The sequence below is a fragment of the Lates calcarifer genome, linkage group LG5 (assembly GCF_001640805.2).
Source record: "Lates calcarifer isolate ASB-BC8 linkage group LG5, TLL_Latcal_v3, whole genome shotgun sequence".
In the NCBI taxonomy this organism is placed as follows: Eukaryota; Metazoa; Chordata; class Actinopteri; family Centropomidae; genus Lates; species Lates calcarifer.
In genome coordinates this window covers 16,362,256-16,386,107 of record NC_066837.1, presented here as the reverse complement: position 1 = coordinate 16,386,107, position 23,852 = coordinate 16,362,256, and the positions used below count along the sequence as shown (strand labels likewise).

The 23,852-nt window shown below is 40.2% G+C and overlaps 3 protein-coding genes and 2 long non-coding RNA genes across 9 annotated transcripts; 2 read left to right on the top strand and 3 right to left on the bottom strand.

Annotated features, from left to right (window-relative positions):
- Positions 1-214: 214 nt before the first annotated feature.
- slc34a2a (solute carrier family 34 member 2a) lies at positions 215-12,734 on the bottom strand. 3 transcript variants are annotated; one of them, XM_051070670.1, is made up of 14 exons: positions 12,298-12,734; positions 11,058-11,118; positions 10,817-10,927; positions 9,300-9,428; positions 5,206-5,349; positions 4,915-5,026; positions 4,476-4,668; positions 3,467-3,562; positions 3,259-3,379; positions 2,682-2,849; positions 2,438-2,554; positions 1,931-2,055; positions 1,367-1,573; positions 1,074-1,275 (listed from the first exon to the last, which is right to left on the bottom strand). In XM_051070670.1, the coding sequence occupies exons 1-14, from the start codon at positions 12,319-12,321 to the stop codon at positions 1,204-1,206; spliced, it is 1,680 nt and encodes a 559-aa protein (XP_050926627.1). In that variant the 5' UTR covers positions 12,322-12,734; the 3' UTR covers positions 1,074-1,203. The 3 variants fall into 3 exon arrangements, with proteins under 3 accessions (XP_018520589.1, XP_018520590.1, XP_050926627.1); XM_018665073.2 differs by having other exon boundaries at positions 215-1,573; XM_018665074.2 differs by having other exon boundaries at positions 215-1,573; positions 11,064-11,118.
- LOC108875887 (uncharacterized) lies at positions 5,813-14,003 on the top strand. Of its 2 annotated transcripts, none has more exons than XR_007813265.1 (3): positions 5,813-5,834; positions 9,943-10,041; positions 12,732-14,003. It is a non-coding gene; the product is annotated as an uncharacterized LOC108875887 (long non-coding RNA). The 2 variants fall into 2 exon arrangements; XR_007813266.1 differs by lacking the exon at positions 5,813-5,834 and adding an exon at positions 9,290-9,436.
- A 726-nt stretch (positions 14,004-14,729) lies between these two features.
- Positions 14,730-19,593, bottom strand: LOC108875888 (uncharacterized). 2 transcript variants are annotated; one of them, XR_007813263.1, is made up of 4 exons: positions 18,998-19,593; positions 16,996-18,370; positions 16,139-16,884; positions 14,731-16,003 (listed from the first exon to the last, which is right to left on the bottom strand). XR_007813263.1 is itself a non-coding variant. In XM_018665075.2 (3 exons), the coding sequence occupies exons 2-3, from the start codon at positions 18,144-18,146 to the stop codon at positions 16,710-16,712; spliced, it is 1,326 nt and encodes a 441-aa protein (XP_018520591.1). In that variant the 5' UTR covers positions 18,147-18,370; positions 18,998-19,593; the 3' UTR covers positions 14,730-16,709. The 2 variants fall into 2 exon arrangements, 1 of the variants encoding a protein (XP_018520591.1); XM_018665075.2 differs by having other exon boundaries at positions 14,730-16,884.
- Positions 19,594-19,703: 110 nt separating this feature from the next.
- LOC108875889 (uncharacterized) lies at positions 19,704-22,292 on the top strand. The gene is made up of 6 exons (XM_018665076.2): positions 19,704-19,933; positions 20,075-20,220; positions 20,404-20,465; positions 20,595-20,708; positions 21,397-21,495; positions 22,025-22,292. Exons 1-6 carry the CDS (start codon positions 19,817-19,819, stop codon positions 22,201-22,203), a joined length of 717 nt encoding a protein of 238 aa, XP_018520592.1. The 5' UTR covers positions 19,704-19,816; the 3' UTR covers positions 22,204-22,292.
- On the bottom strand, positions 22,127-23,262 carry LOC127142485 (uncharacterized). Its single transcript, XR_007813264.1, has 2 exons — positions 22,834-23,262; positions 22,127-22,753 (listed from the first exon to the last, which is right to left on the bottom strand). It is a non-coding gene; the product is annotated as an uncharacterized LOC127142485 (long non-coding RNA).
- Between the last annotated feature and the right edge of the window lie 590 nt (positions 23,263-23,852).

Here is a 23,852-nt window from a genome sequence, read left to right as displayed (position 1 = left end):
ACACTCTCAAATCTGTTTCTTCCTCATATCATAACTGTTCTCTCTTACTGTGCTTTCTCAGAAAGATTTTCAGATAACACTGATAGGAGAGCAATAAATATTCTCCTATCACGCCTTGGATAAATGGTCAACTAAAAGTTTTTGCTAATGAGGGAACATTAATATTAATGAGTTGACTCACTCACAGGTGAGTGGAAAAAAGTGAAGTAAATCTTTATAATTTAAGTCTTTTATTTTTTTTTAATTTTCATAAGAGTATTATGGAAAAGTCAACATTAAACATGAAAACTGAAATTGACAGTTAAAAACATGAAGTTAGATGCACATTCATCTAATTTCAAACTACATATTCCTTGAATACAATTATCCACTCGATTACAAAACAATTTTTACACCTTAAAACGATGTGTTAAGGATCTCAATGTGTCTTTTATACAAAGTTAAAAAAAAACAATTTTCTTTTCTCTGTATATATACAAAGGATGAAACCTGATAAAAATGTTGAAACATGTGGAAACCACTATTTTTCATCCACATCAAACCTGTGCTCTGCCAGGTATGTGCTGTGTAGATCTGATCATGACTATCTATCTACCACATAGCACCTTCAGGAATTTTTGTATTTTAACAGAGTACAATACAACCTAACAGCATATGCCGCCCAAATAGTTATTTTGATTTGCTCAACATTTTCAATAACCATTCATCATGAGTGTCACCACTGTCTTTGTTCAACATTAGATTTACATCTATATGTAATTTGTATTTCATCATTTTAGTTATCTGAGTGCCATAGAGAGATTGACTAACACATTGTTAGCTTTAGTCTTTCCATGGGAATTTGCTGATGATAACAAAAATAGAAAATATTGCAAGCCTTATCCTTTAAAGACCACTTCAGTTAACACCATACACAATTTTTTCCTGAATGTTTTCCGTTCTTGTGACATGAGCAATATGCTTCTTTGCATCATGCACACATACTCAAACACACACATATAAAATCTCACAGTCGGGTCATTTTCAAAATCGTTAACTCTATCTTTATCTCATTTTCTACCTCCTTTTCTGCACTCATTGCAGGGTTATCGTACACCTCTGTGTGTGGCTTCTTGTTCTTTTCCGCAGATTCTTTCTCTGTGTGTTCTGAGTCCTCAGGAGCAAGCTGGCAGCATTTGCAGCAGCAACAGCATTTGGCAGTAATCACACCGACCACTTTGTCCCAGGGAGCCAGGGAGTGGGCCCAAAGTGGGAGGAAATCCCAGGATTGCAGTACTGCAGGCAAACACCCAGGTTTACGTTTCTGCAGCACATTGATCACCACAATGATGATCAATAAGACAACTACAGGCACTCCCACACCTACCAGTACCTGCCAGCCAGCTAGTGACAGGCTGAAAACGAAGGCTGGTAAAAGGAAGAAGCAGCAGATGATGTAGACAGCGGCAAACCAGCGGTAGGTGGCAGTAATGTTGCCCAGACCTTTAGCCAGCCGGATAGGGATGCGGGTGAAGGGGATAGGATACCACAGAACGATGCCAGAGATGTTGAACAGGAAGTGCACAAGGGCAATCTGGAGTAAACATGAACAAACTTTATTGGTGTGGTTCAATCACTGTTTTTCTCCAAGTAAAATAAAAACTCAGAACTATATTAAATATAAAAAATACTACTTATTCATAAAATATGTTTAATAATGAGATAAGATGTTTGGTAATGCTTGATTTTACAGTTTAATAATGGTCTTGAAAAAGTTTCCTTGAAAGGACTATGCTAGTTGGTACTCAATAATTACAGGTAATCAGTCAGTTATTAAGTTATTAATAAAAATTCAATGTCCATAACAATTCTAAATAAATTCATATAAATTTTTCCAAAAAGACAATCTGCTCATTCTACATGTGTGCACTTTTTTGTGTGAATTACTGACCTGTAGAGCATTAGCCAGTGTGTCTCCAGGACTAGCCATTGCTGCTAGGATAGATGTGGTGGTTGTGCCAATATTTGAACCCAGAGACAATGGGTACGCTCTCTCTATGCTGATGACACCAATACCTATTCAGACAAAAGTGACACTAGTTTAAACACACATTCTCACACCTACATATACATTTACACCCTCTTTCGATGTCTCAAGCTTCCTGTGTCCCTCTCTTTTTTCTTTTTACTTTTTAACAAGAAATTAGTTACATTTATTAGCTTCTAGTCAGAGAAGAGAGGATAGCACATGAAAAGTGTGTGTATTCCCTTGATCAACCTTTACTCTTTATAACCTCTTTGTTAAAGAGATCATGTTTGGTACTGTGAACCATTATACTACCAAAGACTGCATTCAGACTGATTTGAGCAAAATGGGACATGCATTTTTAAAATGAAAATAACAACAACAGGGGAATGAATGAAATGGATAGATGGTGGGATGGAGGATTGACCTCACCAACAAGTGGAGTAATAGCAGAGGTGAAAACCGAGCTGCTTTGCACAATGAAGGTCATTCCAGCTCCAACTAAAATGGCAATGTATCCAGTGACCCAACCAAACGGAAATGGGAAATCTGCAGATACACAAACACAAAAACTGACACACATATGCAAACATCTACAAAGAATTCATGTGTTACTAACCAATGCAATTACATCCAATTTATTTCACTTGTATACCCAGTGTACAGTGCTGCTCACCGGTGTTGATGATCCTCTTGATGACTGTAGCCACCTGTCCCTTCAGCATGGAGTTGAGCAGTTTGACAATGAGGACCAGGCAGGAGCAGAGCACCAGCAGAGAGAGAGCCAACAGGATCAGACCCACTGCGAGGTCAGGCAGATTTACATCCACAAAGAGGTGTTTACCTAAGGATGCACAGAAAATACACACATTAAACTTTTGCATTTCATGTATGACAGAATATGGATAAGCATATTCATATTCCTCAATTTTTAAAAGCTGCATTAAGCAAAAACCTTAAAAAGTAAAATTCATACATATTATCACTTTATAAGTGCTGTCAACAAGTGTAAATAAGTGCTGTCAACAAATCTGCAGCCTGTAGAAACTAAACTAAAGGAATTAAAAAACTCCAACAAGGAAGGAATGATGTTACTATAACTGCATAGTTAAGTCATATCACTTGAAATAAAGCCGTCTACTGTATATCATGGTAAATGTATTATACTTCTACCTAATGTACAGGTATCCCTTTTTAAATTCAGAGTAGCAAAAAACAAAGAAGAGAATAAATTCTGAGAGTTGTGTTCTTACATTTCTGGACATTATATGTTTCAGAGATGTTCTTCAGTGTGTAGGTGTAGTTGCCATCAACCCAGCAGAGAGACGGAGAGGTGCAGTTCTCTGGACCAGGAACCGTAACGTTCATTAAGGTCTGAAACACAGTGGCAGTTTGACAATAAAGATTTGAATCTCGATGATTTTGAATATTTGATACGTAGCTGACATGTTTTGGTCTTACTGTGTTGGTGAAGGTTTGGCACCATTTCTTGACGAGACTCTTATTCCTGGCTTCTGGGTCTCCAGTGGCAATCCCACTAAGGACAGACTGATCCAACTAAGTCAGAGGGAAAGAGAAAGAACATGCAGAAATATTCGACTATGATGATGATAAGAATGTTATACACTGGAATCTTATCTCTCTGACATTCTGGTGATTTACTAAGAGGAGTAAAAAGCATTCAAATAACTGCAAACACTTATAATCCGAGAATATATCTTACATTGCTCCATTGCTTTATTTATCACATTTCTTCTAGTATATGAGTCATTTTAAGCCAGAAAAAGCTCTGTGGAATTTCAGCCCATTTAGATAACACTTAATTATTACTGATACTTCTTATATCAACCTAGCTACTGTTACATTATGTTCACCATCTGTCTCAGTTCAGGGACAAAGTAAAGACTGTGACAGTAATACCAGCAGCTGAAAAGACTGTTAAAGCTGCCAAAATCAATCTTACCAGAGGTGGTCATTTTATATGCTGCGAGATGAAACTGACACTCACTGCTGGTGATATGTTTAACAGACTCAGACCCCTAACACAAAAATTACTACAGCCCACTGAAGGAGGTATAAAACATATTTTTTGCTTTTTCCTGGACTTATATAGATATATTAGTAACACAAATGACAATTTTCTTTTTCAGTCAAAAGCTTCAACCACTGTGGGGCAAGAGTGGGTATCACAGTAGTAGGCTGAGATTGTTTTTGGCATTTTTGGCATTATGTGTTGTGGTACTCTTGCTTTGTTTTTTGTATTGTAGTTTATTTATATATGGGTAAAATATGCCTTATGACACAATGTTGCCTGAAACAGTTCTTATGTATACATGTATACATTCAGTGTTTTTCAGCAACGTCACACCACCTTTGTAACCTTTGAGCTAACAACAATACTTTTCTTCAGACTTTAACTATAAAGATAGGTTGCACAAGTAATGATAGCATCATCAGAATGACATTTCACCTGTATGATTGACTCAGTGAGGATATCAGTGATCACATTTAACAGCTCTGGGGCCTCTCCACTCTGGATTTGAAAGGAGTCGATGATGAGCTTAGTGACCACGTACAAATAACCGGTGGCAACCTCCAGAGGCAACAGCACCAACACAGACAGCCAGTTGAAGAAGTCATGCACTGTGGCCCCTGCGAAAGCCCTGGGGGCATTATGAAAGTATGTAGATAAATGCAAAGGTAAATTTAAAGATCATAAATAAACTGATTAAACATGATATATTTGTAGGTTTTAGATGAATAGAAGGATTTGAGTTTGTAGATTAAATATTGAAAACATAACTGAATTTGCCCAGATAGTCTCTGCACAGTCTTGTAATTCACAGCACAACACAATGCAATGAAGAGGGGTGTAAAGGGAAGCTGTCCGTGAAACACAAAATGATTACCTCCGAAAGGTGCTGCGTTCACCTGCCTGTGTCATTGCAACTAGTGTGTTGGTGACGGAGGTCCCAATGTTGGTGCCCATGATGATAGGAACAGCCAGCTGGACCGTAAGCACTGCCAAAGCACACAGGTTTCCTTCATCATCCCTGTCCTCCACACCTCCAACATCATCATCATTCATGCATAGTGTGTGTGTGTGTGTGTGTGTGTGTGTGTGTGAGAGAGAGAGAGAGAGAGAGAGAGAGAGAGAGAGAGAGAAGTGTGAAATGTGTAGTGTAGAGCATCATACTCACATCCAGAGGAGACCATGCTGACAACTATGGAGGAGGAAGTGGATGAGCTCTGCACCAGCAGAGTGACCAGAACACCAATGACCAGACCAGCCAGCGGGTTTGCCAGAACTGAGTTGTCCTGGAAGATGTCACCTGCTGTTTTTCCTGGATAAGATGAACATGGGAGCATGTGCATTTTCAAAAAGTGTTTTTTTCACATAGTTTTCCCAACTATGATGTCTCAAAATGTCTGGTGTAATTAAAGGCGTATAGCATCATGACACCCACACCTGGGTTCAGACAAGTGTTAGGGGCCGTGTGTCTGCGTGTGTGTGTGTTGTGCTCTCTGTCTCTCCCTCTCTTTTTCCAGGTGATCGTCCCGCCCTGAATTCACATTCGCTCCTAATCAGGAGCGGAAGCAATAAAAGGGAGAGAGAGAGAGACATGAATGCCGATCAGGCATTCCCCGGGACATTTTTCTTTACTTGTTGCTTCCCCCCAACCCTAGTTTACTCCTCGGGGAACGTAACGTATAAACTGGGACTCATCGACCACCTCGGAACGGCGAGTTTGGTCGGAACTTATGTAAGTGCTACTGTTGTCTAGCCGTAATCCTTTCTTTGTTGCACGAGGCTTCCCGGATAAGTCAGGTGAGTGTCCAGCTAAGCTGGGTTCAGTTTTTCCTCCGGGCACTCTTTTGTTATTTTGCTGTTTTTGTTTTAAGAGTAACTCCGAGCGGGGATAAGAGTCTCTGGCGGGGGTAGGCATTTCGGGTCTCCGGCCGCTGAAATTCAGCCTTTAAAGCCGCCTCGAGCCCGGCACGCTCCGGGAAGACAGAACAGGTACAGTATTTGGTTAGGTAGGAACCAGAGAAGTTGGTGCAAGATTGTGTAGGTTTTGGAAACTCGGGTAGGCTAGGAGTGAGTTGTTTTTTGGGGTGTGTGTGCATAGTGGCAGTTTGTTTGGAGCTCGCTGCTCACTGTTCCAGTGGAAAATTGAACATTTACCCACTAGTGGCATAAACAGTCAGGTATGGGTTTGATAAAGTTGCTCCAACGTTGACTGTTCCATCAGGGCTCGATGCCTGTTTCAACCTTTTCATTTCACAAGGATTTGTGTCCCTTACTGGGAGGGCCAGTTGATTGTGTTGGTCCCTTGCCCAAAACAAAATCTAGGAACCAGTTTATACTTCCAGTAATGTGTCTGGTAACTCATTTCCCTGAGGCAGTACCCCTGAGGAGGATCACTGGATCAGTAGTTAGCAAAGCCCTCATCAAGTTCTTCACCACCTTTGGTTTGCCACATGTTGTTCAGACAGACCAGGGTACTAACTTCAAGGACCTTCAAGCAGACTTTGAAGTCTTTTGGAATTTCCCATTCGGTAAGTAGCGCTTACCACCCAGAATCCTAGGGTGCGCTGGAGCGCTGGCACCAGAACTTAAAGTCTATGCTACAAAAATACGGTTCAGAGACAGGAAGGATTGGGATGAGGGTCTGCCGTTCTTGCTGTTTGCAATCCAAGATGCAAAACAGGAGTCACTCAGGTTTAGTCTGGCTGAACTGGTGTTGCAGGACCAGTTCATGTCTGGTTCCCCGCCTAAAAAATATGTGTTAGATTTCATGTCTCAGTGCAGGTCCAGGTTGTTTACTGCCACCTTGTTGTCAAAGGACGCTCTCTCCTCCCAGGAGAGCATGAAGAGGTGGTATGACCGTAAGGCAGTGGAGCAAGAGTTCTATCCTGGTGACCAAGTGCTGGTTTTGCCGCCAGTGCCTGGGCCTGCCCTCACAGCTCGCTTCTTGGGTCCCTATATGGTGGACAGGAAGGTGTCAGACACAGACTATGTCATTTCTACTCCTGAGCGTAGAAGAAAGACACGGCTGTGTCATATCAACATGTTAAAACCATATTTTCCCAGAAAGACCCCTCAGGTAAAAAAAGAAAGCTCTGGGCTGACTACTTCCTTGGTATGTTCAGAGGTAGAAGATGGACTCAATACGCCCTCTGGTGGCCAACAGAGTGGTAGGTTGTCCAACTCTGAGTTCCTGTCTGATGCTGGCTCCCATCTGTCTTACCTACCTGTCGAGCAGCATCATTATACTCTTGAGCTGTTGTCCTCATTTCCCACCTTGTTTGGTGATGTGCCGTCCTGCACCAATGTCTTGCAGCATGACATTGATGTTGGTTCCGCTGCTCCCATCAAGCACCATGCATACCATTGCTCAGCCAATAAACAACAAGTGATGAAAACAGAGGTTGAGTATCTGGTGAGGAATGGCTTAGCCAAGCCTAGCAACAGCCCCTGGAGTTCCCCGTGTCTGCTGGCTCCTAAAGCCGATGGAACCCCTTGTTTCTGTACAGACTTTAGGAAAATTAATGCAGTTACAGTGCCTGATTGTTTCCCTTTGCCCCACTTAGAGGACTGTATTGATAACATTGGTCCAGCAGCTTTTATCACTAAGCTAGATCTTCTGAAAGGTTACTAGCAGGTCCCTTTAACCTCCAGGGCCTCTGAGATCTCTGCTTTTGTGACCCCCAACCAGTTCATGTAGTACATGGTAATGGCATTTGGTTTAAAAAAAACGCTCCTGCAACCTTCCAGTGTTTAATGACCAAGGTGTTGGGTGATATCCCTCAGTGTAACATGCATCTTGACGGTGATGTTGTGTACTCCAGTGAATGGTCTAACCATGTGTCCATTTTAAGGAAAGTGTTTCAATGACTTGCAGAGGCAAACCTGACACTAATCCTTGCCAAGTGTGAGTTCGGCAAGGCCTCAGTGACTTACTTGGGTAAACAGGTGGGGCATGGGCAAGTCTGTCCGGTAGATGCCAAGATCATGGCGGTGCTAACCTATCCTGTTCCCACCACACGATGTGAACTCTGCCATTTTGTTGGGATGACAGGTTATTACTGGTGTTTTTGCAGGAACTTCTCTGTAGTAGTTGCCCCTCTCACCTCTCTGTGTAGTCCTAAGTTTCCTTTTGTCTGGACTACTGATTGTCAGCGTGCTTTTGAAGTAGCTAAGTTGATACTGTGTAGTGCTCCTATTCTAGCTGCGCCTAACTTTACCTGTCCCTTCAAGCTGGAAGTGGACGCAAGTGCATCAGGAGCTGGGGCAGTGCTGATACAGGACGATGATGATGGCGTTCCTCACCCAGTGTCCTTCTTCTCAGCCAAGTTCAACCGCCACCAGCTGAACTATTTAACTATTGAAAAGGAAACCCTAGCGATGCTTCTCGCCTTACAGCATTTTGAAGTGTATGTCGGGTCAAGTACACTCCCAGTGACTGTGTACACCGACCATAACCCCCTTGTTTTTCTGAGGTACATGTACAACCACAACCAACGCCTTATGCGTTGGGCTCTCTTAGTGCAAGGCAACAATAATGAAATCAAGCACAAGAAGGGAGCCGACAACGTGGTAGCTGATGCCCTGTCCCGGGGGTGAGATTAAATGCCCTTAAGGATGTGTGGTGAGTAAAGGGGGGGGGGGGGGGATTCATCCAGTACGATACAATTGTCGTTTTTTTTTTTTTTGAGTGAACAATTGATCATTTTTACCTACTTTATTTTGTTATTTAGTTTGTTTTTTATGGGTGGGTGTGTTATGGCCCTAGTGTTAGGGGCCGTGTGTCTGCTTGTGTGTGTGTGTGTGTGTGTGTATATGTGTGTGTGTTGTGCTCTCTCTCCCTCTCTCTTTCCAGGTAATCGTCCCGCCCTGAATTCAAATCTGTTCCTAATCAGGAGCGGAAGCAATAAAGGGGAGAGAGAGACACCAGTCATGGCCAATGGGCCTCTGAATGCCGATTGGGTGTGTGTGTGTGGGAGCTGTGGCTACTGGTGGACTCCTTTCTGTGGAAAGGAGGGTGTGGATTGATTAACTTTGACTTACTTATGTTTGCTTTGCACTAGTGTGTGCTGATTGTAGTTTATCCTGGTCCCTTGGTTGTTTTCTTCCGTTTGAGCACCAGCGTCTTTCGTTTGTGAATAAACTCCATTTTTTGGTTACGCATTTGCTCTCTTTTTTCCCCCGGGGACATTTTTCTTTACTTGTTGCTCCCCCCCACCCCAGGTTACTCCTCAGGGAACGTAACACAAGCGTTAGTGTGTTTACCTCCAACAAGCTGGAAAGCTGAGCTGAGGATGTCGAGGGAGCAGATGAACATGTAGAGGAAACCCAGAAGCAGGGCCAACTTTCCCACTGACACCAGCACTCTCAGCACCTTCCCTTTGGTATCCAGAGCTTTCAGGGTAAATGAATAGAATGAGAGAATGAAAAAGAACAAAAACATTATTTTTTATTAATTGTTTAAGATAAGATAGACTTTATTTATCCCACTTGTGGGAAATTTACAGATAGATTAATTATTTAAAGATTTATTTGGCATTTTGTAGATACGATACGGTATGGTATGATACGATACATACACTTTCTTGTCCCCATGGGGAAATTTGTCTTGGACTCAAGTGCTGCACCCATGTAATGTACATATCAACCAGTAATAAGAAGTGATAAGAACACCATGAAGCAAAACCCCTGCTGTTTTGCTGTGGACTGTGCCACAGCTCACGTCAACTCCTCTTGTAGATGAAAGCAAAGATTATTCTGGATGAAAATAGCTGTCTATATAAGCATACATAAATAATATTGCATTCATATTGATTTAGTCACTCTTGCAATAAAGTGTAGTGACAATATAGCTTTTAAAGTTGTTGACTTCACTGAGCATTCATCTGACTTGATGTCCTGTCTACAGTCTGTTGGCACAGACTCAGCTGTCTGCCTGACTACTGTCTGGATCACATCCATCATCATATGACCTCTAATCACATCAATAATACTGATGAGGAATGAGGTAATAATATCTTGGACGCTCACCTGCTTACTGTGTGTATGGAGGTTATTCACTGCATTTGATAGTTTTCATATGTTTTTGTTTTACAACACTGAATTAAGATTGATTTAATGTGGCTTTCTTGATACTGACATCAACAGAAAAAACGATTCAATGTCACGATTCAACAAAATATCTCTACAGTTGGTATAAGTTAATTATAGAATTCAAAATACAAAATATCTGTTTGCATAATATTAATCTATTTTAATGGGACACACCAGAGTGTGGTCTAAAAGTCACATAATTAGTTAAATAAAGTGTGTAGTCAAGGAGTTGCAGCTTGATTATAGTATAAATACATTTACATCAGGAAGGTTCAAGACAAATGAATAAGAATCAGCAAAAAGCCACATTAAATCTACTTTACTTCAATATTTTCCGACAATAAAACATAAAAACTTCCACTGAGAGGTGAACACTTTCTGTCAGTACGGTAACAAGGTGTTACTCCAGCCTTGTAAAATTGCATATACTTACTATGTGATGTACAGCTATATGCTGGTTTATTTCACTGCACAGAAGCAGTGGACTTGTCAGCTCCTGTGTGATTGTGTAATAATGTCATGTGGGACACTTTATCATATCTACAGCCAACTACATGTAATTAATCAGAAAGTGTATTAGTTGCCCATGCATATCTAATCAGGACACACTTGTTCCTTTAAAAATACAAGGATAAGAGTAGTACACTAGTAGGCTTATAATGATACACAAGTACATAACAAGTCTTCACCTGACCATGGGACCCCGGTGTCCTGCAGTTCTGGCAGGTCCCATGGGTCTGCATCCTCTTGTTCCTCCTCAATCAAAGCCACAGTGGAATGTGCAGGACTCGCTTTGACCTCTATGACAGACAAAGATCCTGAATACATTTACTGTCCTATTTGTACAGTTATAGTATATACAGTCCATTATAAATGCTACCTAAATTCATCAATAGCCTACTGTTGGATTTCATATAGTATGAAAAATACCTTTACTTTTAGTCCCATTTTTCTCATCGTGGTCTTTGCTTTTGTTTTGAGGAGCCATTGGCTGAAAAAAACAGAAAAGAAAAACGATGGTTTATATGGATTTAATAAATGAAGAGCTACATGTTTATTTTGGAAAAGGTGTACTTCTCAAATTTGATGTGTCAATATTTACAGGTCACAGAGGATTGTTTCTATGAACAATTTCCCCATTGTGGGACTAATAAAGGATTATCTTATCTTATTTTAACTGTATATAAATAAAGGTCTCAGAATGAGGTGAAGTGTTTTCAGATAATACAGTTCCCATTTTGTTTTATGCCTCATATAGAATTGCAGTCAAATCAAATACGTTGGCAAAACATCATAATGATTATTTAAATTTTACAGAAAACCTCAGGATTTTTTTTTTTTTTTTAAATTTCTAATTAGCTGTTGGCCAATTTTATGTTCTCAAAACCATCACCAACCACCTTTACAGTCAGTTTTACATTGGGTTATTAGGATCAGAAATCGTGCGCGCGCACACACACACGCACACACACTTTCCCTCACATGCCACAGTATTGATCTTATCATCACATGGTGGAGCTGCAGTAAAATTCCATCCACATGACAGTATGACTCAGAGGGGAAGTTCAATCGATATTAAAAATATGTTACACTTAACACTGTTTACAAGTTTGTTATTTGAAAGTATTAACTGTTTTCTATAATTACTTCTATAGAATAAAAATATATATACCAGTTTCACCACATAAAATTTGTTGACACCGAATTTCATATCTCATTAAATAACTGAGAGGTCAACATGTAATCATGTTCAAAGTTGTTCTGTCATCACAACATAATTCTGTGTTCGCAATAATAAATTCTTTCAATGGTCTTGACCAATTTTGTCAATTTAGTTCCAACACATAAACAAATCCATTTAATTTCTGAAAAATATACTGACGTTTCTTATTTTAAGAATATGACTTTGTACACCAAAAACCATAAGATACTTTCTCAACTTATTATATCTTACCATCATAATAGTAATACCAGAAATAATTGAAATCATGTACACATTTTACCATTATATTAGTGATAATACTCTTAATTACAGTAATAATAGAATTTTACATTTCATGCACTGATTTTATTCAAACTATTAAAAAAAATACAAAACTGATATTTCTGCATTTTCTGGTAATAGCAGTAACAAAGCATGCAGACTGATAGAAGCCATGCTTGTCCTCACCTGTGGCAGGCGTAGTGAGTCCATCACCTAGGCTTCTGGTTTAGAAATGCTGGCTCTGCACAGGTAGAGTGGAAGGTCGGGGGGTGGAGGGGTCAGAGGTCCGTGGAGGGTGGCAGGACAAGTGATGTGCAGCCTTCACATCACCAGGACACGCTTCCGTCTCATAGATAAGCTGAACACACCTTTCAAACCTTGATTAGTCTTGCCTGACACTGCTGTAATCTCTCTTTAAGTTGTGTTGCAATCCAACTCACATTGTACCTGATAAGTCTGTTGGTAGTATCTGCCCTCAGCTGCACCTCTACACCTGCTGTTATTAACCTGTACACCTTACCTGAACATGTGTCCATTCATTTAAAATATAAACTATTGGAAAATAAATAATTCTGTATTACCTACTTGTTAACTAATACTCAGTTACATCTGTCATGCAGGGCATCAGAGTGATGATAGCTCCAGTTGGTTGATCCTGAGATTATTCATGGGAGAGGAGTGGCAGAGAGGATGGATTCCTGGCAAAGGTTTATCCCGCTAACAGATAGACCACGTGTGGGTGGTGTGGGGGTGGGGTACAGAAAGTGTGTCGTTCACACTTCCTGTACCGCACCCATGTGATTTCACGTAAGTGTGTGTTCTAGTTTTGGATCACTTTGATATATTTTATCTCATAACAGACTATTGATTCTCTTAATACACCCATTGGTCAATACTTCAAAATATCAGTGATCTAAGTATAGACCTATAAAACTGCTGATGATGACTGAGAGATTTTAGAGGCAAAAAGTCAGCCTGGGACATACTAATGCACTAAATTTCCATGGAAGTTGTGACCTGACAAAGTTGAGCGAGGACGGGAGAACTCAGCATCCTATTTAACAGCTTTTATCTCTCTGTCTCAGTGACACACACACACAGTCACCACCACTGCACCTTTAGATCCTTTGTTAAACTTCATTTATCCTGTGCATGTCCCAGTGAGACACCTCCATGCTTGATTTCTATCCCAATATACACCCAGCTGCCATTTTATTAGGTACACCAACCTTAAATTAATAGAGTCTAATTTAGCAGCCCTATAATAAAACTACCATTATGAAGGTTATAATGTTCAGTTTTTAGTGAAACTGTTTGAGGCTGATGTTGACTGTATAGTTTGCAATCTGTGGTGCTGATGAATTGTATTACATTATACCAGGAGGTGTTTTTTTTATATTTTGTGCATCAGTTTTATACCAATGAGGCAAAAATAACAGAAATGCCTCTCATTGTAAGACAATACATTGTACCTAATAAACTGGCAACTCAGTGTATTTTCATTTATTGGGGGCTGTGTACAATGATATTTAAAAAAAAAAAAAAAAATCCATTAATTTTCACCAATACATATCATACCTGAGGGCACTCAGAAGTAACACAACTTTTGATCACCCCAGGTGACCATCTGCAGCCCAATGCCCCCATAGTGCTGCTGTGATCAACCCAAGTGCTGGTGTGACCTCAGCTTACCAAACACAAACCTTAACCTTGCAGAGGAGGTGCTCTGTCACGCACACAGTGCTTATCAGACACAAATGATTTTTTGTCTGGTCTCTCCTGTTATGTCATGTTGTCAGTTAAACTGAATGGATGTTAACTGGGGCAACAAAGGAAAAAAATGCTACCTCTATTTTTAGGTTTATCAATAAATGTTAAACTATTGATTGTGATCTTGTCTCTTCCCTCTGTCTCTTCCTCTCTGGATCTGCTTAGTGGAAAAACAGATGTACTCTATCTTGAACCTTTAGCTATACTGAATTTTGAGTACATCAGAGACATCAAAGATTTTTTTTAATGCAACCACATGAAAAATCAGGAAATCAAAGTCCTCATTGTCAAACAGTGTGCAAGTGCAACAGCATCACCTAGGTACCACACAATGCTATTGCAACACAGTATCATTCTGTTCTTATTGGCAGCCTCTTGACCTCAATCACAAATAACCCAACTCACTGTATTCTGACTCAGAGAAAATGTGGATTATTGTAATCAGTGCTAGAACCAGCACTTTCCTTTCTGAGCATTACATGGCTGGAATACACTTCAAACGTCGAGACTCTTCAAACCTCTTGCAGAAAGTAAAGTAAGTGTATATTTAATGAAATTGTGTATTTGATTAAAGAAATGAGAGTGATGACAATAAAATATTAATTATTAAATATTTTACATTAAATACATTACAATATATTATAAGTGAACTGTACAAATATTTGTGTGGATTTACATAGTAGAATACACAAACCACAATGGAGCCAAATTACCGGCAAAAAATGTTTGTGAAGAGCACCTGGGGCAAAATCACCACTGCTAACGAGAGTGTTGTTATCAGTCATTATTGGAGTTTTCTTCAAACAAATTTAGGTAATTTTGGAGCCAAAGTCTTGTGTAGAGTGTTCAGTGGGGATTTCTGCCACATAAAGTGAGCTATTTCACTTTTTGGTTTGTTTGTTTGTTTGTTTGTTTAATTTCTACTTGGAAAAGGTTCAGCTGATGCTTTATTCTCACATCTAAGCTAACTTTGGAAAACATTATCATCTCTCTGTGGGTGAGTAGGTATTGATGGAACTTGCTGTACAATCATGAGTAGAAAGAATTTGTTCTGTTTTGGTCAGCACTGAAGGCTTGGATTAATGTCCAGTGTGTGTGGACCTGATGTCCCTCTCTGCAAGGCTCATGGTGACAGTAGTCAGAAGTATACTGAAATAATTTCTTGAAAAAAGACTGGTTAATTGTTAAAACTTATTTTCTCTTTTATTTTTTTAAAGTATGTTTATTTTTGTTCACATAATGCATTCATTTTAATGTAGTTGTTTATTTATATTAGTTTTCATTTAAATGTATGTGTCTATTGCTATTCTATTTGTCAAGTCCCTACAAATTGCACTGTTGTTAATTTTTTGCATTGATGATTTAACCAGGAGAGTTTCATGTCCTGTCCCATCACTGAAGTGCTGCATCTGTCATTCATTCAATATTACCGCCTCTACAGGTGAGCATAACACTGCAGCTTCTAAGGTACAGGACTGTAAGACTTTAAAGAAAACTTTGGAGAAAATCAGTTTTTATACAGTGGAAAGAGAAAGACAGTGACTAAAAACTCCCAGTCTTCAGAATATTTAATTGAAGTTAATTTTATTAAAGCCAGATTGAAAAGTTTTTGAGTGGGGCCAGAAAAAGAGACCCAACATTCCCCCAAGAGCAAGCACTTGTGGCAACAGCGGCGAGGAAAAACTCCCTTCTAACAGGTAGAAACCTCGAGCAGAACCTGGGCTCTTGGTGGACGGCCATCTGCCTCGACCGGTTGGGTTGAGAGGGAAAGAGAGAGAGATGTTTAGAGGGGAAAGAGAAAGGGTGGGGGTTGAGAAAGGTTAAGGGAGTGAGAGAAGGGGGGTTAGAGGGGTGGAAAGGAAGGAGAGAAGGACAAATAGAGTAGAGGAGGGAGAGGAAGGGGGAATAGGGTAGGGTGAAGAGGAGGGTATAGAGGAGAGAGAGAAAGGGGGAATAGGGTAGAGGGGTTTGAGAAAAGAAAGGGGGTGGAGAAGAGAGGTGGCTGCAGCTTAAGGGAGGAGCGGCAGCGTGGACACGTGTATGGACTGCAGAACAGCCGCATCCAAAGAGGAAGTTTTTTGGACTGAGTCTTCTGCTCCTTTTTCTTCTTCTCATTCTTTTTCTAGTGATAAAAAACAACACATCAGTATAAAAGAAAAATAAAAGGATACAGTTCAACAAAAATACAACAGTGATCAGATGTCTTTAAGTCAAAGACAACTGAACTCCTTATTTGGTCTTAAGGAGGTTTTATTACCTTTGAGGAGATGTTGGAGAAGACACCGCAGAAGCTGTTTCTCTTGGTCTCTTCCTCCTCTTGGATTGCACCAGTCGTGGTTTCAGCCAGGGGTGGGTCCTCTGTGATGGAGGATGTTGCCAGAGAAGAGCGGGAATCCTCCTGTGTAAATGGCTGGATCCTTCTCCTTGGTCTAAAACACCTCCTCCACACAGATTCATTTTTCTTTTTGTTACGTCCTCTGGCTGCTGTCTCTTCATCTTTGTTAGGCTCCAACCCTTGTTGCGACATAACCCTCTTTTTGATCACAGCACCTCGTCCTGTAAGGAGGGATTTCATGGTGGAAATAGCTCCTGCCAGAGTCTTCTTGGCTGCTTTGTCCTTTGACACCTGGAGGCTGGCAGGAGCAGTGACAATCGCAGACCGTTCATCCACTGAGGCTTGTATGGCCACGGAGAAAAGCGGGGTGACCACTTCAAATTCCTCAGTCGCTATGGTCTCTGTGAATTCAGGTGAAATCCTAACAGGGATATCTGTCCCAACGATATTACGGACAGCCTGGCTGAAGGAGCGCTCCACACTTCTCTGGATGTCATGGGAGGTCTTCAGGGTGAGGGTGTCGGATGTGGTGGATGACTGAGCGAGTGACTCCGAAGACATTTTTAATGACTGAGTCTGAAGTGAACTTCAGCACATCCACGCACATGTCAATCAGCTTCTCCTTCACGTCTCGATTGAAAACGCCCTCGCTGACTTCCCTCCATTGCCTAAAAAAGAGAGAACAGAAACAAAAGGTGAAACACAGAAATAATGCACTCATATGTTACAAATGTATCCAAGTATCCACTAGAGTTTCAGTGGGAAAATAAATGACCTACTCTTCAGTGAGTCCCTGGAAGAATCTCATTATCATGAGAGACATGGTGGTGGAATTCATGACAACTGTCTGGTCTGCTGCTGCTTCATTTCCTCCCTGGGAAACCACAGTACACCCATCCTCTTCTGAAGGTCCTGTCCTGTCGTCCTCTGCAGGTTTCAACCCGACAGGCTCGGCAAACAGTTCTTCCAGACCAAAAGACTCAGCTTGAGCCTCATCCTGTGAAGCTGGTGCAACCTTATTTCTCTGCCTCTTGCCAAAGCGTTTTTTCCACGCAGTCTTCAGTGTTTTGAAGATGGTTGTACTGGCTGATCTCTTGGTTTTGGCCTCAGACTCCAGTATCCTGATAGCCTGCTCAATGACTTGGCTGACAATCATGTTTGCTGCCTCATAGATGGCTGGGGGGATGCGGGGAGGGGAAGCAGAGGAAGCTGCCTTCTTGCTCTCCTCTGACCTGCTGGAGAGTCTGGAGGATGATCCTGTCTCTGGGATCCTGATTTCCTTGCTCTCTTTATCTTCTCCCTCTTTTTCTGACTCTAGAGGTTTTTTTATGGTCTGTCCATCAACCTTAGTTGTGTCAATATCTTCCTGGTCTTTGATGGGCAAGACTTGAATTGTCTGCACCAGGGAAGTCTGACTGGAGGCTTTTTCAAAGGCCTGAGAGCAGCTGTCTACCAGGTCAGGGGTAAACACCTCCCCCTCAGTGTCGGCAGCAGCCCTTAGAACCTCATCGTGTCTCATCTCCTCCTGGAAATTGGTTTGAGTTTCAGCCAGAAGTTCACTCTTTGGCTTAGGAACTTCATCCACCTGTTTGGTTGACAGAAACAAGCTGATGGAGGCTTCTTGTTCTCTCACACTCTCTATGGTGTCCTCTTCATCCATAGACTGCTCCTCAGGACTGGAGCTCAGGTGTCTATCAGAAGTCCTTTTGACCTTCTTGCTATGCTTTCTGCCAAAGTGGCTCTTCCACACCAACTTCAGCTTGTTCATGAATGGCATGGCAACTGGTTTCTTGGCTTTGTTGGCTGATTTGGTGCTCTCCTGAGAACCAGGTGTAACTATCACCTCAGATGTAGCTGGAGAGGTGTCTTCCTCTGTGACCTCTCCGTCCTCTAGACTGTTCCCACGATGCTCAGCAAACACCTGCCGCATAGCGAAAAACTTCTCCAGGTGTTGCTGGACCTTCTGTTGGATGAGAGAACCACCTGAGGATCCATCTTTGTTATCCTTGGATGTGGCATGCTCCTTTGAATCCCAGCGGCAAACATTTTGTAGCAGCTTCACCAGAGATTCGCAGCAACCTGTTCAATGACGTCTAAAACGAGGGTGTCAGCGATCTTCTCTACGGCTTTGTCCATGCTGCTTGGAGCGGTGTCCTAATGGGGAAATACACATTTTCTATGTTTTGCAGATTCTGCAATTTAATATCATTTAGCCTCCTGAGACCTTATCCTCATATGGGAACATTACATTTTGGGCTTGCTGCACTTTATACTTCATTTTGCTAAACTTTGAACTGTTGTCCTTATTAGCTGACACTGTTTTGTGCAATCTAGTGTTAACAAAATCACAATGCACTCAACAGTATAAAAACAAGTTGGTGACAATCTCTGTCAACACATTCTACAGCCGAGATCAAGATATAAGTATTAGAGGAACAAAACCTAATTAAATTCTATGGTTGAGACTGGGTTTTGTTTGTCTGTTAGTAAATGTTAGCAGAATTTCACACAGGTCAAAATGCAGAGTCACAAAACGTTGAACAATTATAAGGCTTTTAGATGTGTTGCATTGTTTAAAGTTTTGTTTTTGCACAGCCATAGAAATAAAGAGTTTCATACACTGGCTTAATTTTGCTATACAGTAATTAAGTTAAAAATTTTCCTGTTCAAAGACATGGTTTAGTTTTTATACTTATCAGGTCTTTAAATCCCAAAAAGCTAGGAGAAATTAAAAATGCATACAAAATCAACACTTGGGTCTTAGGAGGATAACCTTCTTACCTGTCTCTCTTCAGACATCTTGAGATGAGCAGGGTTTCCTTGCTTCCTCTCTTTCTTTTCTTGTTTTCGGATCAAGTCTTGTCAATGTGTTTTTCTCTTGAGATGTTTGTAGTTTAGTAAAAATACTAAGTCACTTCACTGAGGAGAATAAAACTGAACTCTGAGATGAGAGAAGTACTGTGTTTGCAGAATTCTCTGTGATGTCACAGAACTCTCTAATACAACTGTGTGTTCTAATAGAACTCTCTGTGATCTAACAGTTCTGTGTTCAAATAGAATGTCCATGTTTACAACAGTTTGTCTATGAATATATGTATTTATTTAATTGAATCTATTTTTCTATGTGTTTTAATCTCATTGAGCTTTAAACAGATGTGGAGAAGGTTTTCAGCCACTTTAGAAAAAGTAAAGTAAAAGTGAGAATGCAAAATTAACAAAATGCATTCAAATATCAAGAGTAATAGTACTCAATGCAGAAAAATACCCCCTGTGAGTGTATTTGTTACCCAGTGTCAAATATAGCAGACACATGTACATTAGTAATCATAATACACAATATTCTGAAATGAGCCATTCTACATGATGATACTTTTACTTAAGTAAAACGACAGTGTATTTCTTCCACCACTGACTTTCTCCACCTCCCAAAGCAGATTGCAACACAAGTGTAAACAACACCATGTGAGTCCATGTGGGATGAGTTTGGTTATCAGATCAGTTTTAGCTTCAAGAAGACACAGTCAGCTTCAAACTGTGATCACTGCAACACACAGGCACACAGATTCAGGATCTCTGTGTAAGCAGATTTGGTGTGCTATAATGGGGTTTGTTCATGTTGCTGTGGCTGTGCTCGGCCTTCTGTCTGTCGGACAGTCAGCTCCTGTGACAAGCTGTAAGAGTCTGACTCAGCCTCTGGAAATCCAAGGAAGAGACCAAGTAAGATCCTCTCTTATCTTGCTTGTCTCTGGTCCCTCATACTCTCACTTTTTGCATGTTGTTGTTTTTTTTTTTATATCACACTTAATGTATCCATCTGTCATTTTTTAACACAACTGAGGGAGATGCTGTCTGTTTCAGTTGCTGGGCAAATGGATATTCATAGCAGAAAGCACAAACATCACTGGATCCAGACTGCTGACAAAGAAGTTTGTGGAGACTGCCTGGAGCAAAATCACTGCTGCTAATGAGAGTGATGTCATCAATAATTATCAGGCTCAAAAAATGTAATTTCAAGCCAAAGTGAACGATTGTATCAAGATTTTGGTTCACATTTTACTCCAGATCACAGTCAATAAGGTCATTTTGGAGCTAAAGTTTTGTGTAGACTGTCAAGTGAAAATTCAGTGAGCTATTTCACTTTTTTTTCATTTTGCTGTTCTTTCAATCTCTTTCAATACTTGTGAAAGGTTTGGCCGATGCTTCAGTATTTCTACTAAGGCGACAGTGGAAAACAGCACTCTCTCTATGGGTGAGTAGTACTGAGGAACTTGCTGTACAAACATTTTGACTGTCCATGTACCTGCACAAACAGATTTGGACTTTGGACAACAGCACTTTGTGTATGTGCTGATGTATGTATGTATGCATGTATTCCCAGTGCACCCTTACACTGCTTCTACCATCCTGCTGAACACTGCCTGTACCGACTGCCTTGTTTTCTACTCAAAGTTCACCACTGGAAGCAGCATATACGCTGGTGTTCAGCTCCTGAGTAAGACAATACACATACAGACTGATGATAAATATTGCCACTTGTGTCTGTTTTCTGCTAATCGAGTGAATTAAATACCTGACATATCAAACTAAATTGATGAAAAAAAATCCTGTAAATCCAATACTGTAGGCTAATAAAGCAATGGTGGCCTAATACAAACATTAATATCAATCTACCTTATATATAGATATCATTCATATGACAGCAGTGGTGGAAAGTACCTTAGCACATTTACTTAGTAAAGCACAATTTCAAGGTACTTGTACTTTACTCATGTATAAATTTGTGTCTCAGGACATATTTTTTCCCCTTTGCAAACATCTCACAACTCCTGCAGATTTATCCTTTTCTTCTTTGTTGGCCCGATCCTCTAGGTTGAGAACCACAGAACTAAAACACCTACCTGTGTATGAAATTGTTAAAACTAGACACACCTTGATCACACAGCAGCAAAATGCTCCTGCTGCTGCTTACAAATTGATGCATTGAATGCCTGCATAAAATTTCATTACAATCCATTGTATACAGATCAACATCTTAGTGCCACCTAGTGCCACACTGAGGATGGTTAGAAGTTATATTTAATATGTCTGTCTGTGTTTCAGTCACTGAAGTTACTTGAATGACCCTGTGTAAACCCAGTAGTACTGTGTAGCTCTTTGCATATGCTTGTTCTTTCCCTCAGGCAAGAGAAGTAATGTGTCTGCTGATGAGCTGCAAGAATTTATGAAGCAAGTGGAGTGTCTAAACTTACCAGCACCTGCCATCCTGGACCCAGAGAAAGGTACAAACTTTCACATGTAGTCTGGCTGCAAGAGTTTAATGCTTTTTTATAGTATATCCACTGAGGGTGTCAGTGAGCTCAATTTTGCTTTATGTTTTAATATGCATGTGGATACAGAATGTACCTGAACTTTTACTTGTCAAAAAAAAAAAAAAGGATTTCATCTTTATTTGTAAAGCAGCTAAAGCAATATCTCTAAATATGACATAAGAACAAACAAAAATATTCAGTATAACCAGTGGTAATTTGTCCGATTAATTAAACTAAACAGGGAAACAAACAGCAACTGTTGAATTTACAAGTGGAGTTAGATTTATATTATAATATAAATAGATCACATTCATTTTACACAAAGTTTTTACTATGCATCATCTAAACAGTGAAGCCTGCAATGACCCTCTTTAAACCTGCTTTAATATGACACAGCACACCACTTAAATCTCTAAAGCAGTGGATTAGATTATTTGTCTTTATTTGCCTTTTGTTCAGCACCATGGCTGAAAATAATTCACAGTTCTTTATCTCACAGGTTTTTGCCCAGATGAGTCTTTCTCACAAGAAACAGAGAACACTGATCTGACCAATTTCATGAATGACATGGGTTCTGAAGTTCTCAACCTAATGGAAAAAATTGTGGCCAGTGATGGTGGACTGAAGATGTTTATGAAGCTGGTATCCAGTAGCATATCTGGATTAAAACAAAATTAACATTGTCAAACTTGTCACAACATGCTCATATAATGAAGATGCCACCACTGTGTGAAGAGAATTCTTCCAATAAAAATTAAGATACTAAATGACTGTTGTTCATCTGTCTTATTCAATTTATTTTATACAGTGGTGGAAAAAAGATTTTGGACAACCCATGCATTTGTGAAATATTGCATTAAAAATCACTCTTAGATCTTCAAGTGCAATTTCTTTTAGTACAATCATAGCCAAAATACTAAACAAATCCTAAAAAAGCCATTAAGAACTTAAAATTGATTGGTTCCATAAAAATACATAATAGATTTTGAGTACCAGTGATCCACTATTGAAGGTCATGCTTTTTATTAAAAGACACAATTGTTGTTGTCATGCTTGGTGTCTATATAAAGCCAGCACATTTGAAAGTTCTTCAGAGACAAAAATGGCTAAAACAAGGAACCTAACGCAGGAAACATGCCTGAAGATACAGATTCTCAGCCAGGAAGGGTACAGCTGCCTCCAGATAGCCAGGAAGTGCAGATGCAGTCCTTCAGCAGTTGGATACACTCTGCGGAAATACAGCGTGGAAGAAAAAACAAAATCTGGGCATCCAAGGGTTTTCAAGAAATGACCGTATTCTGAACCTACTGTCAAGCATGGTGGAGGCAGTATCATGGTTTGGGGATGCATGAGTGCTGCTGGTGTTGGTCATCTCACTGTCTGTGATGGCACATTGAACTCAAAAGTACTTGAACAAGTGTTGTGCCATTCTCGAAACCCACATGCTCCCTTCTGCACGTGACAAGATAATGCCCCTTGCCACACATCCAGGGCCAGTAGAACTTGGCTGCAGGAGCACTGTATCCAGTGGCATGAGCCCCATTGAAAATCTGTAGTGGATTATAAAAAGGTCTGTTTCAAATTCAGATTCAGATTTTGGGATCCTTATTTATCAGTACAAAAGTTGGTGAACCATTCCTTTTCTCCACCTTTGGACCAGAGTACAATATCTGTAAACAAATCAGGACATCTCGTGCGGTATTATCCTGTGAACTCAAATGCACCATTTTAAAGTTGAAGCAGACACAATCTTGGGGCAAACCACAGTGGACAACTTTAAACTTATTAAGGCCCTCTTCTTGCCAATTTGTATTTGTTTGTGTCTGTCTAATACAGCCACACCTTTTGAAACACAAAAAAGACTTTTCCCGAAATATTTCGTGATAATATTTGAGATTGTGTAAAATTTTAAGGGTGTCCGAAAACTTTTTTCCACCACTGCAGTATTTATCATCAAACTAATTTACATTTTTTATTTTTCTTTGTAGTCAATCACTCATGTTAACTCTTCAGCAATTAACGCATATCACCACACAACCACAACAGGTAGAAACACAGTTAACCATAATTATCACTTTTCAGATTTTGGGATCCTTATTTATCTGTACAAAAGTCAGTGAACCTTTCCTTTTCTCCACCTTAAGACCAGAGTACAACATGTGTAAACAAATCAGGACATCTCACGTGGTATTACCCTGTGAACTCTGTGACGACCCTGTCAGAGTAACTCTGTGAGACTCCTGGGCGAAGTTTGGTTGTCAGGCAGATTCAGCTCACCTGGTCTGGCTGCACTATATAAACTGGTAGCAGTCAGTCTTTGCTGCCCT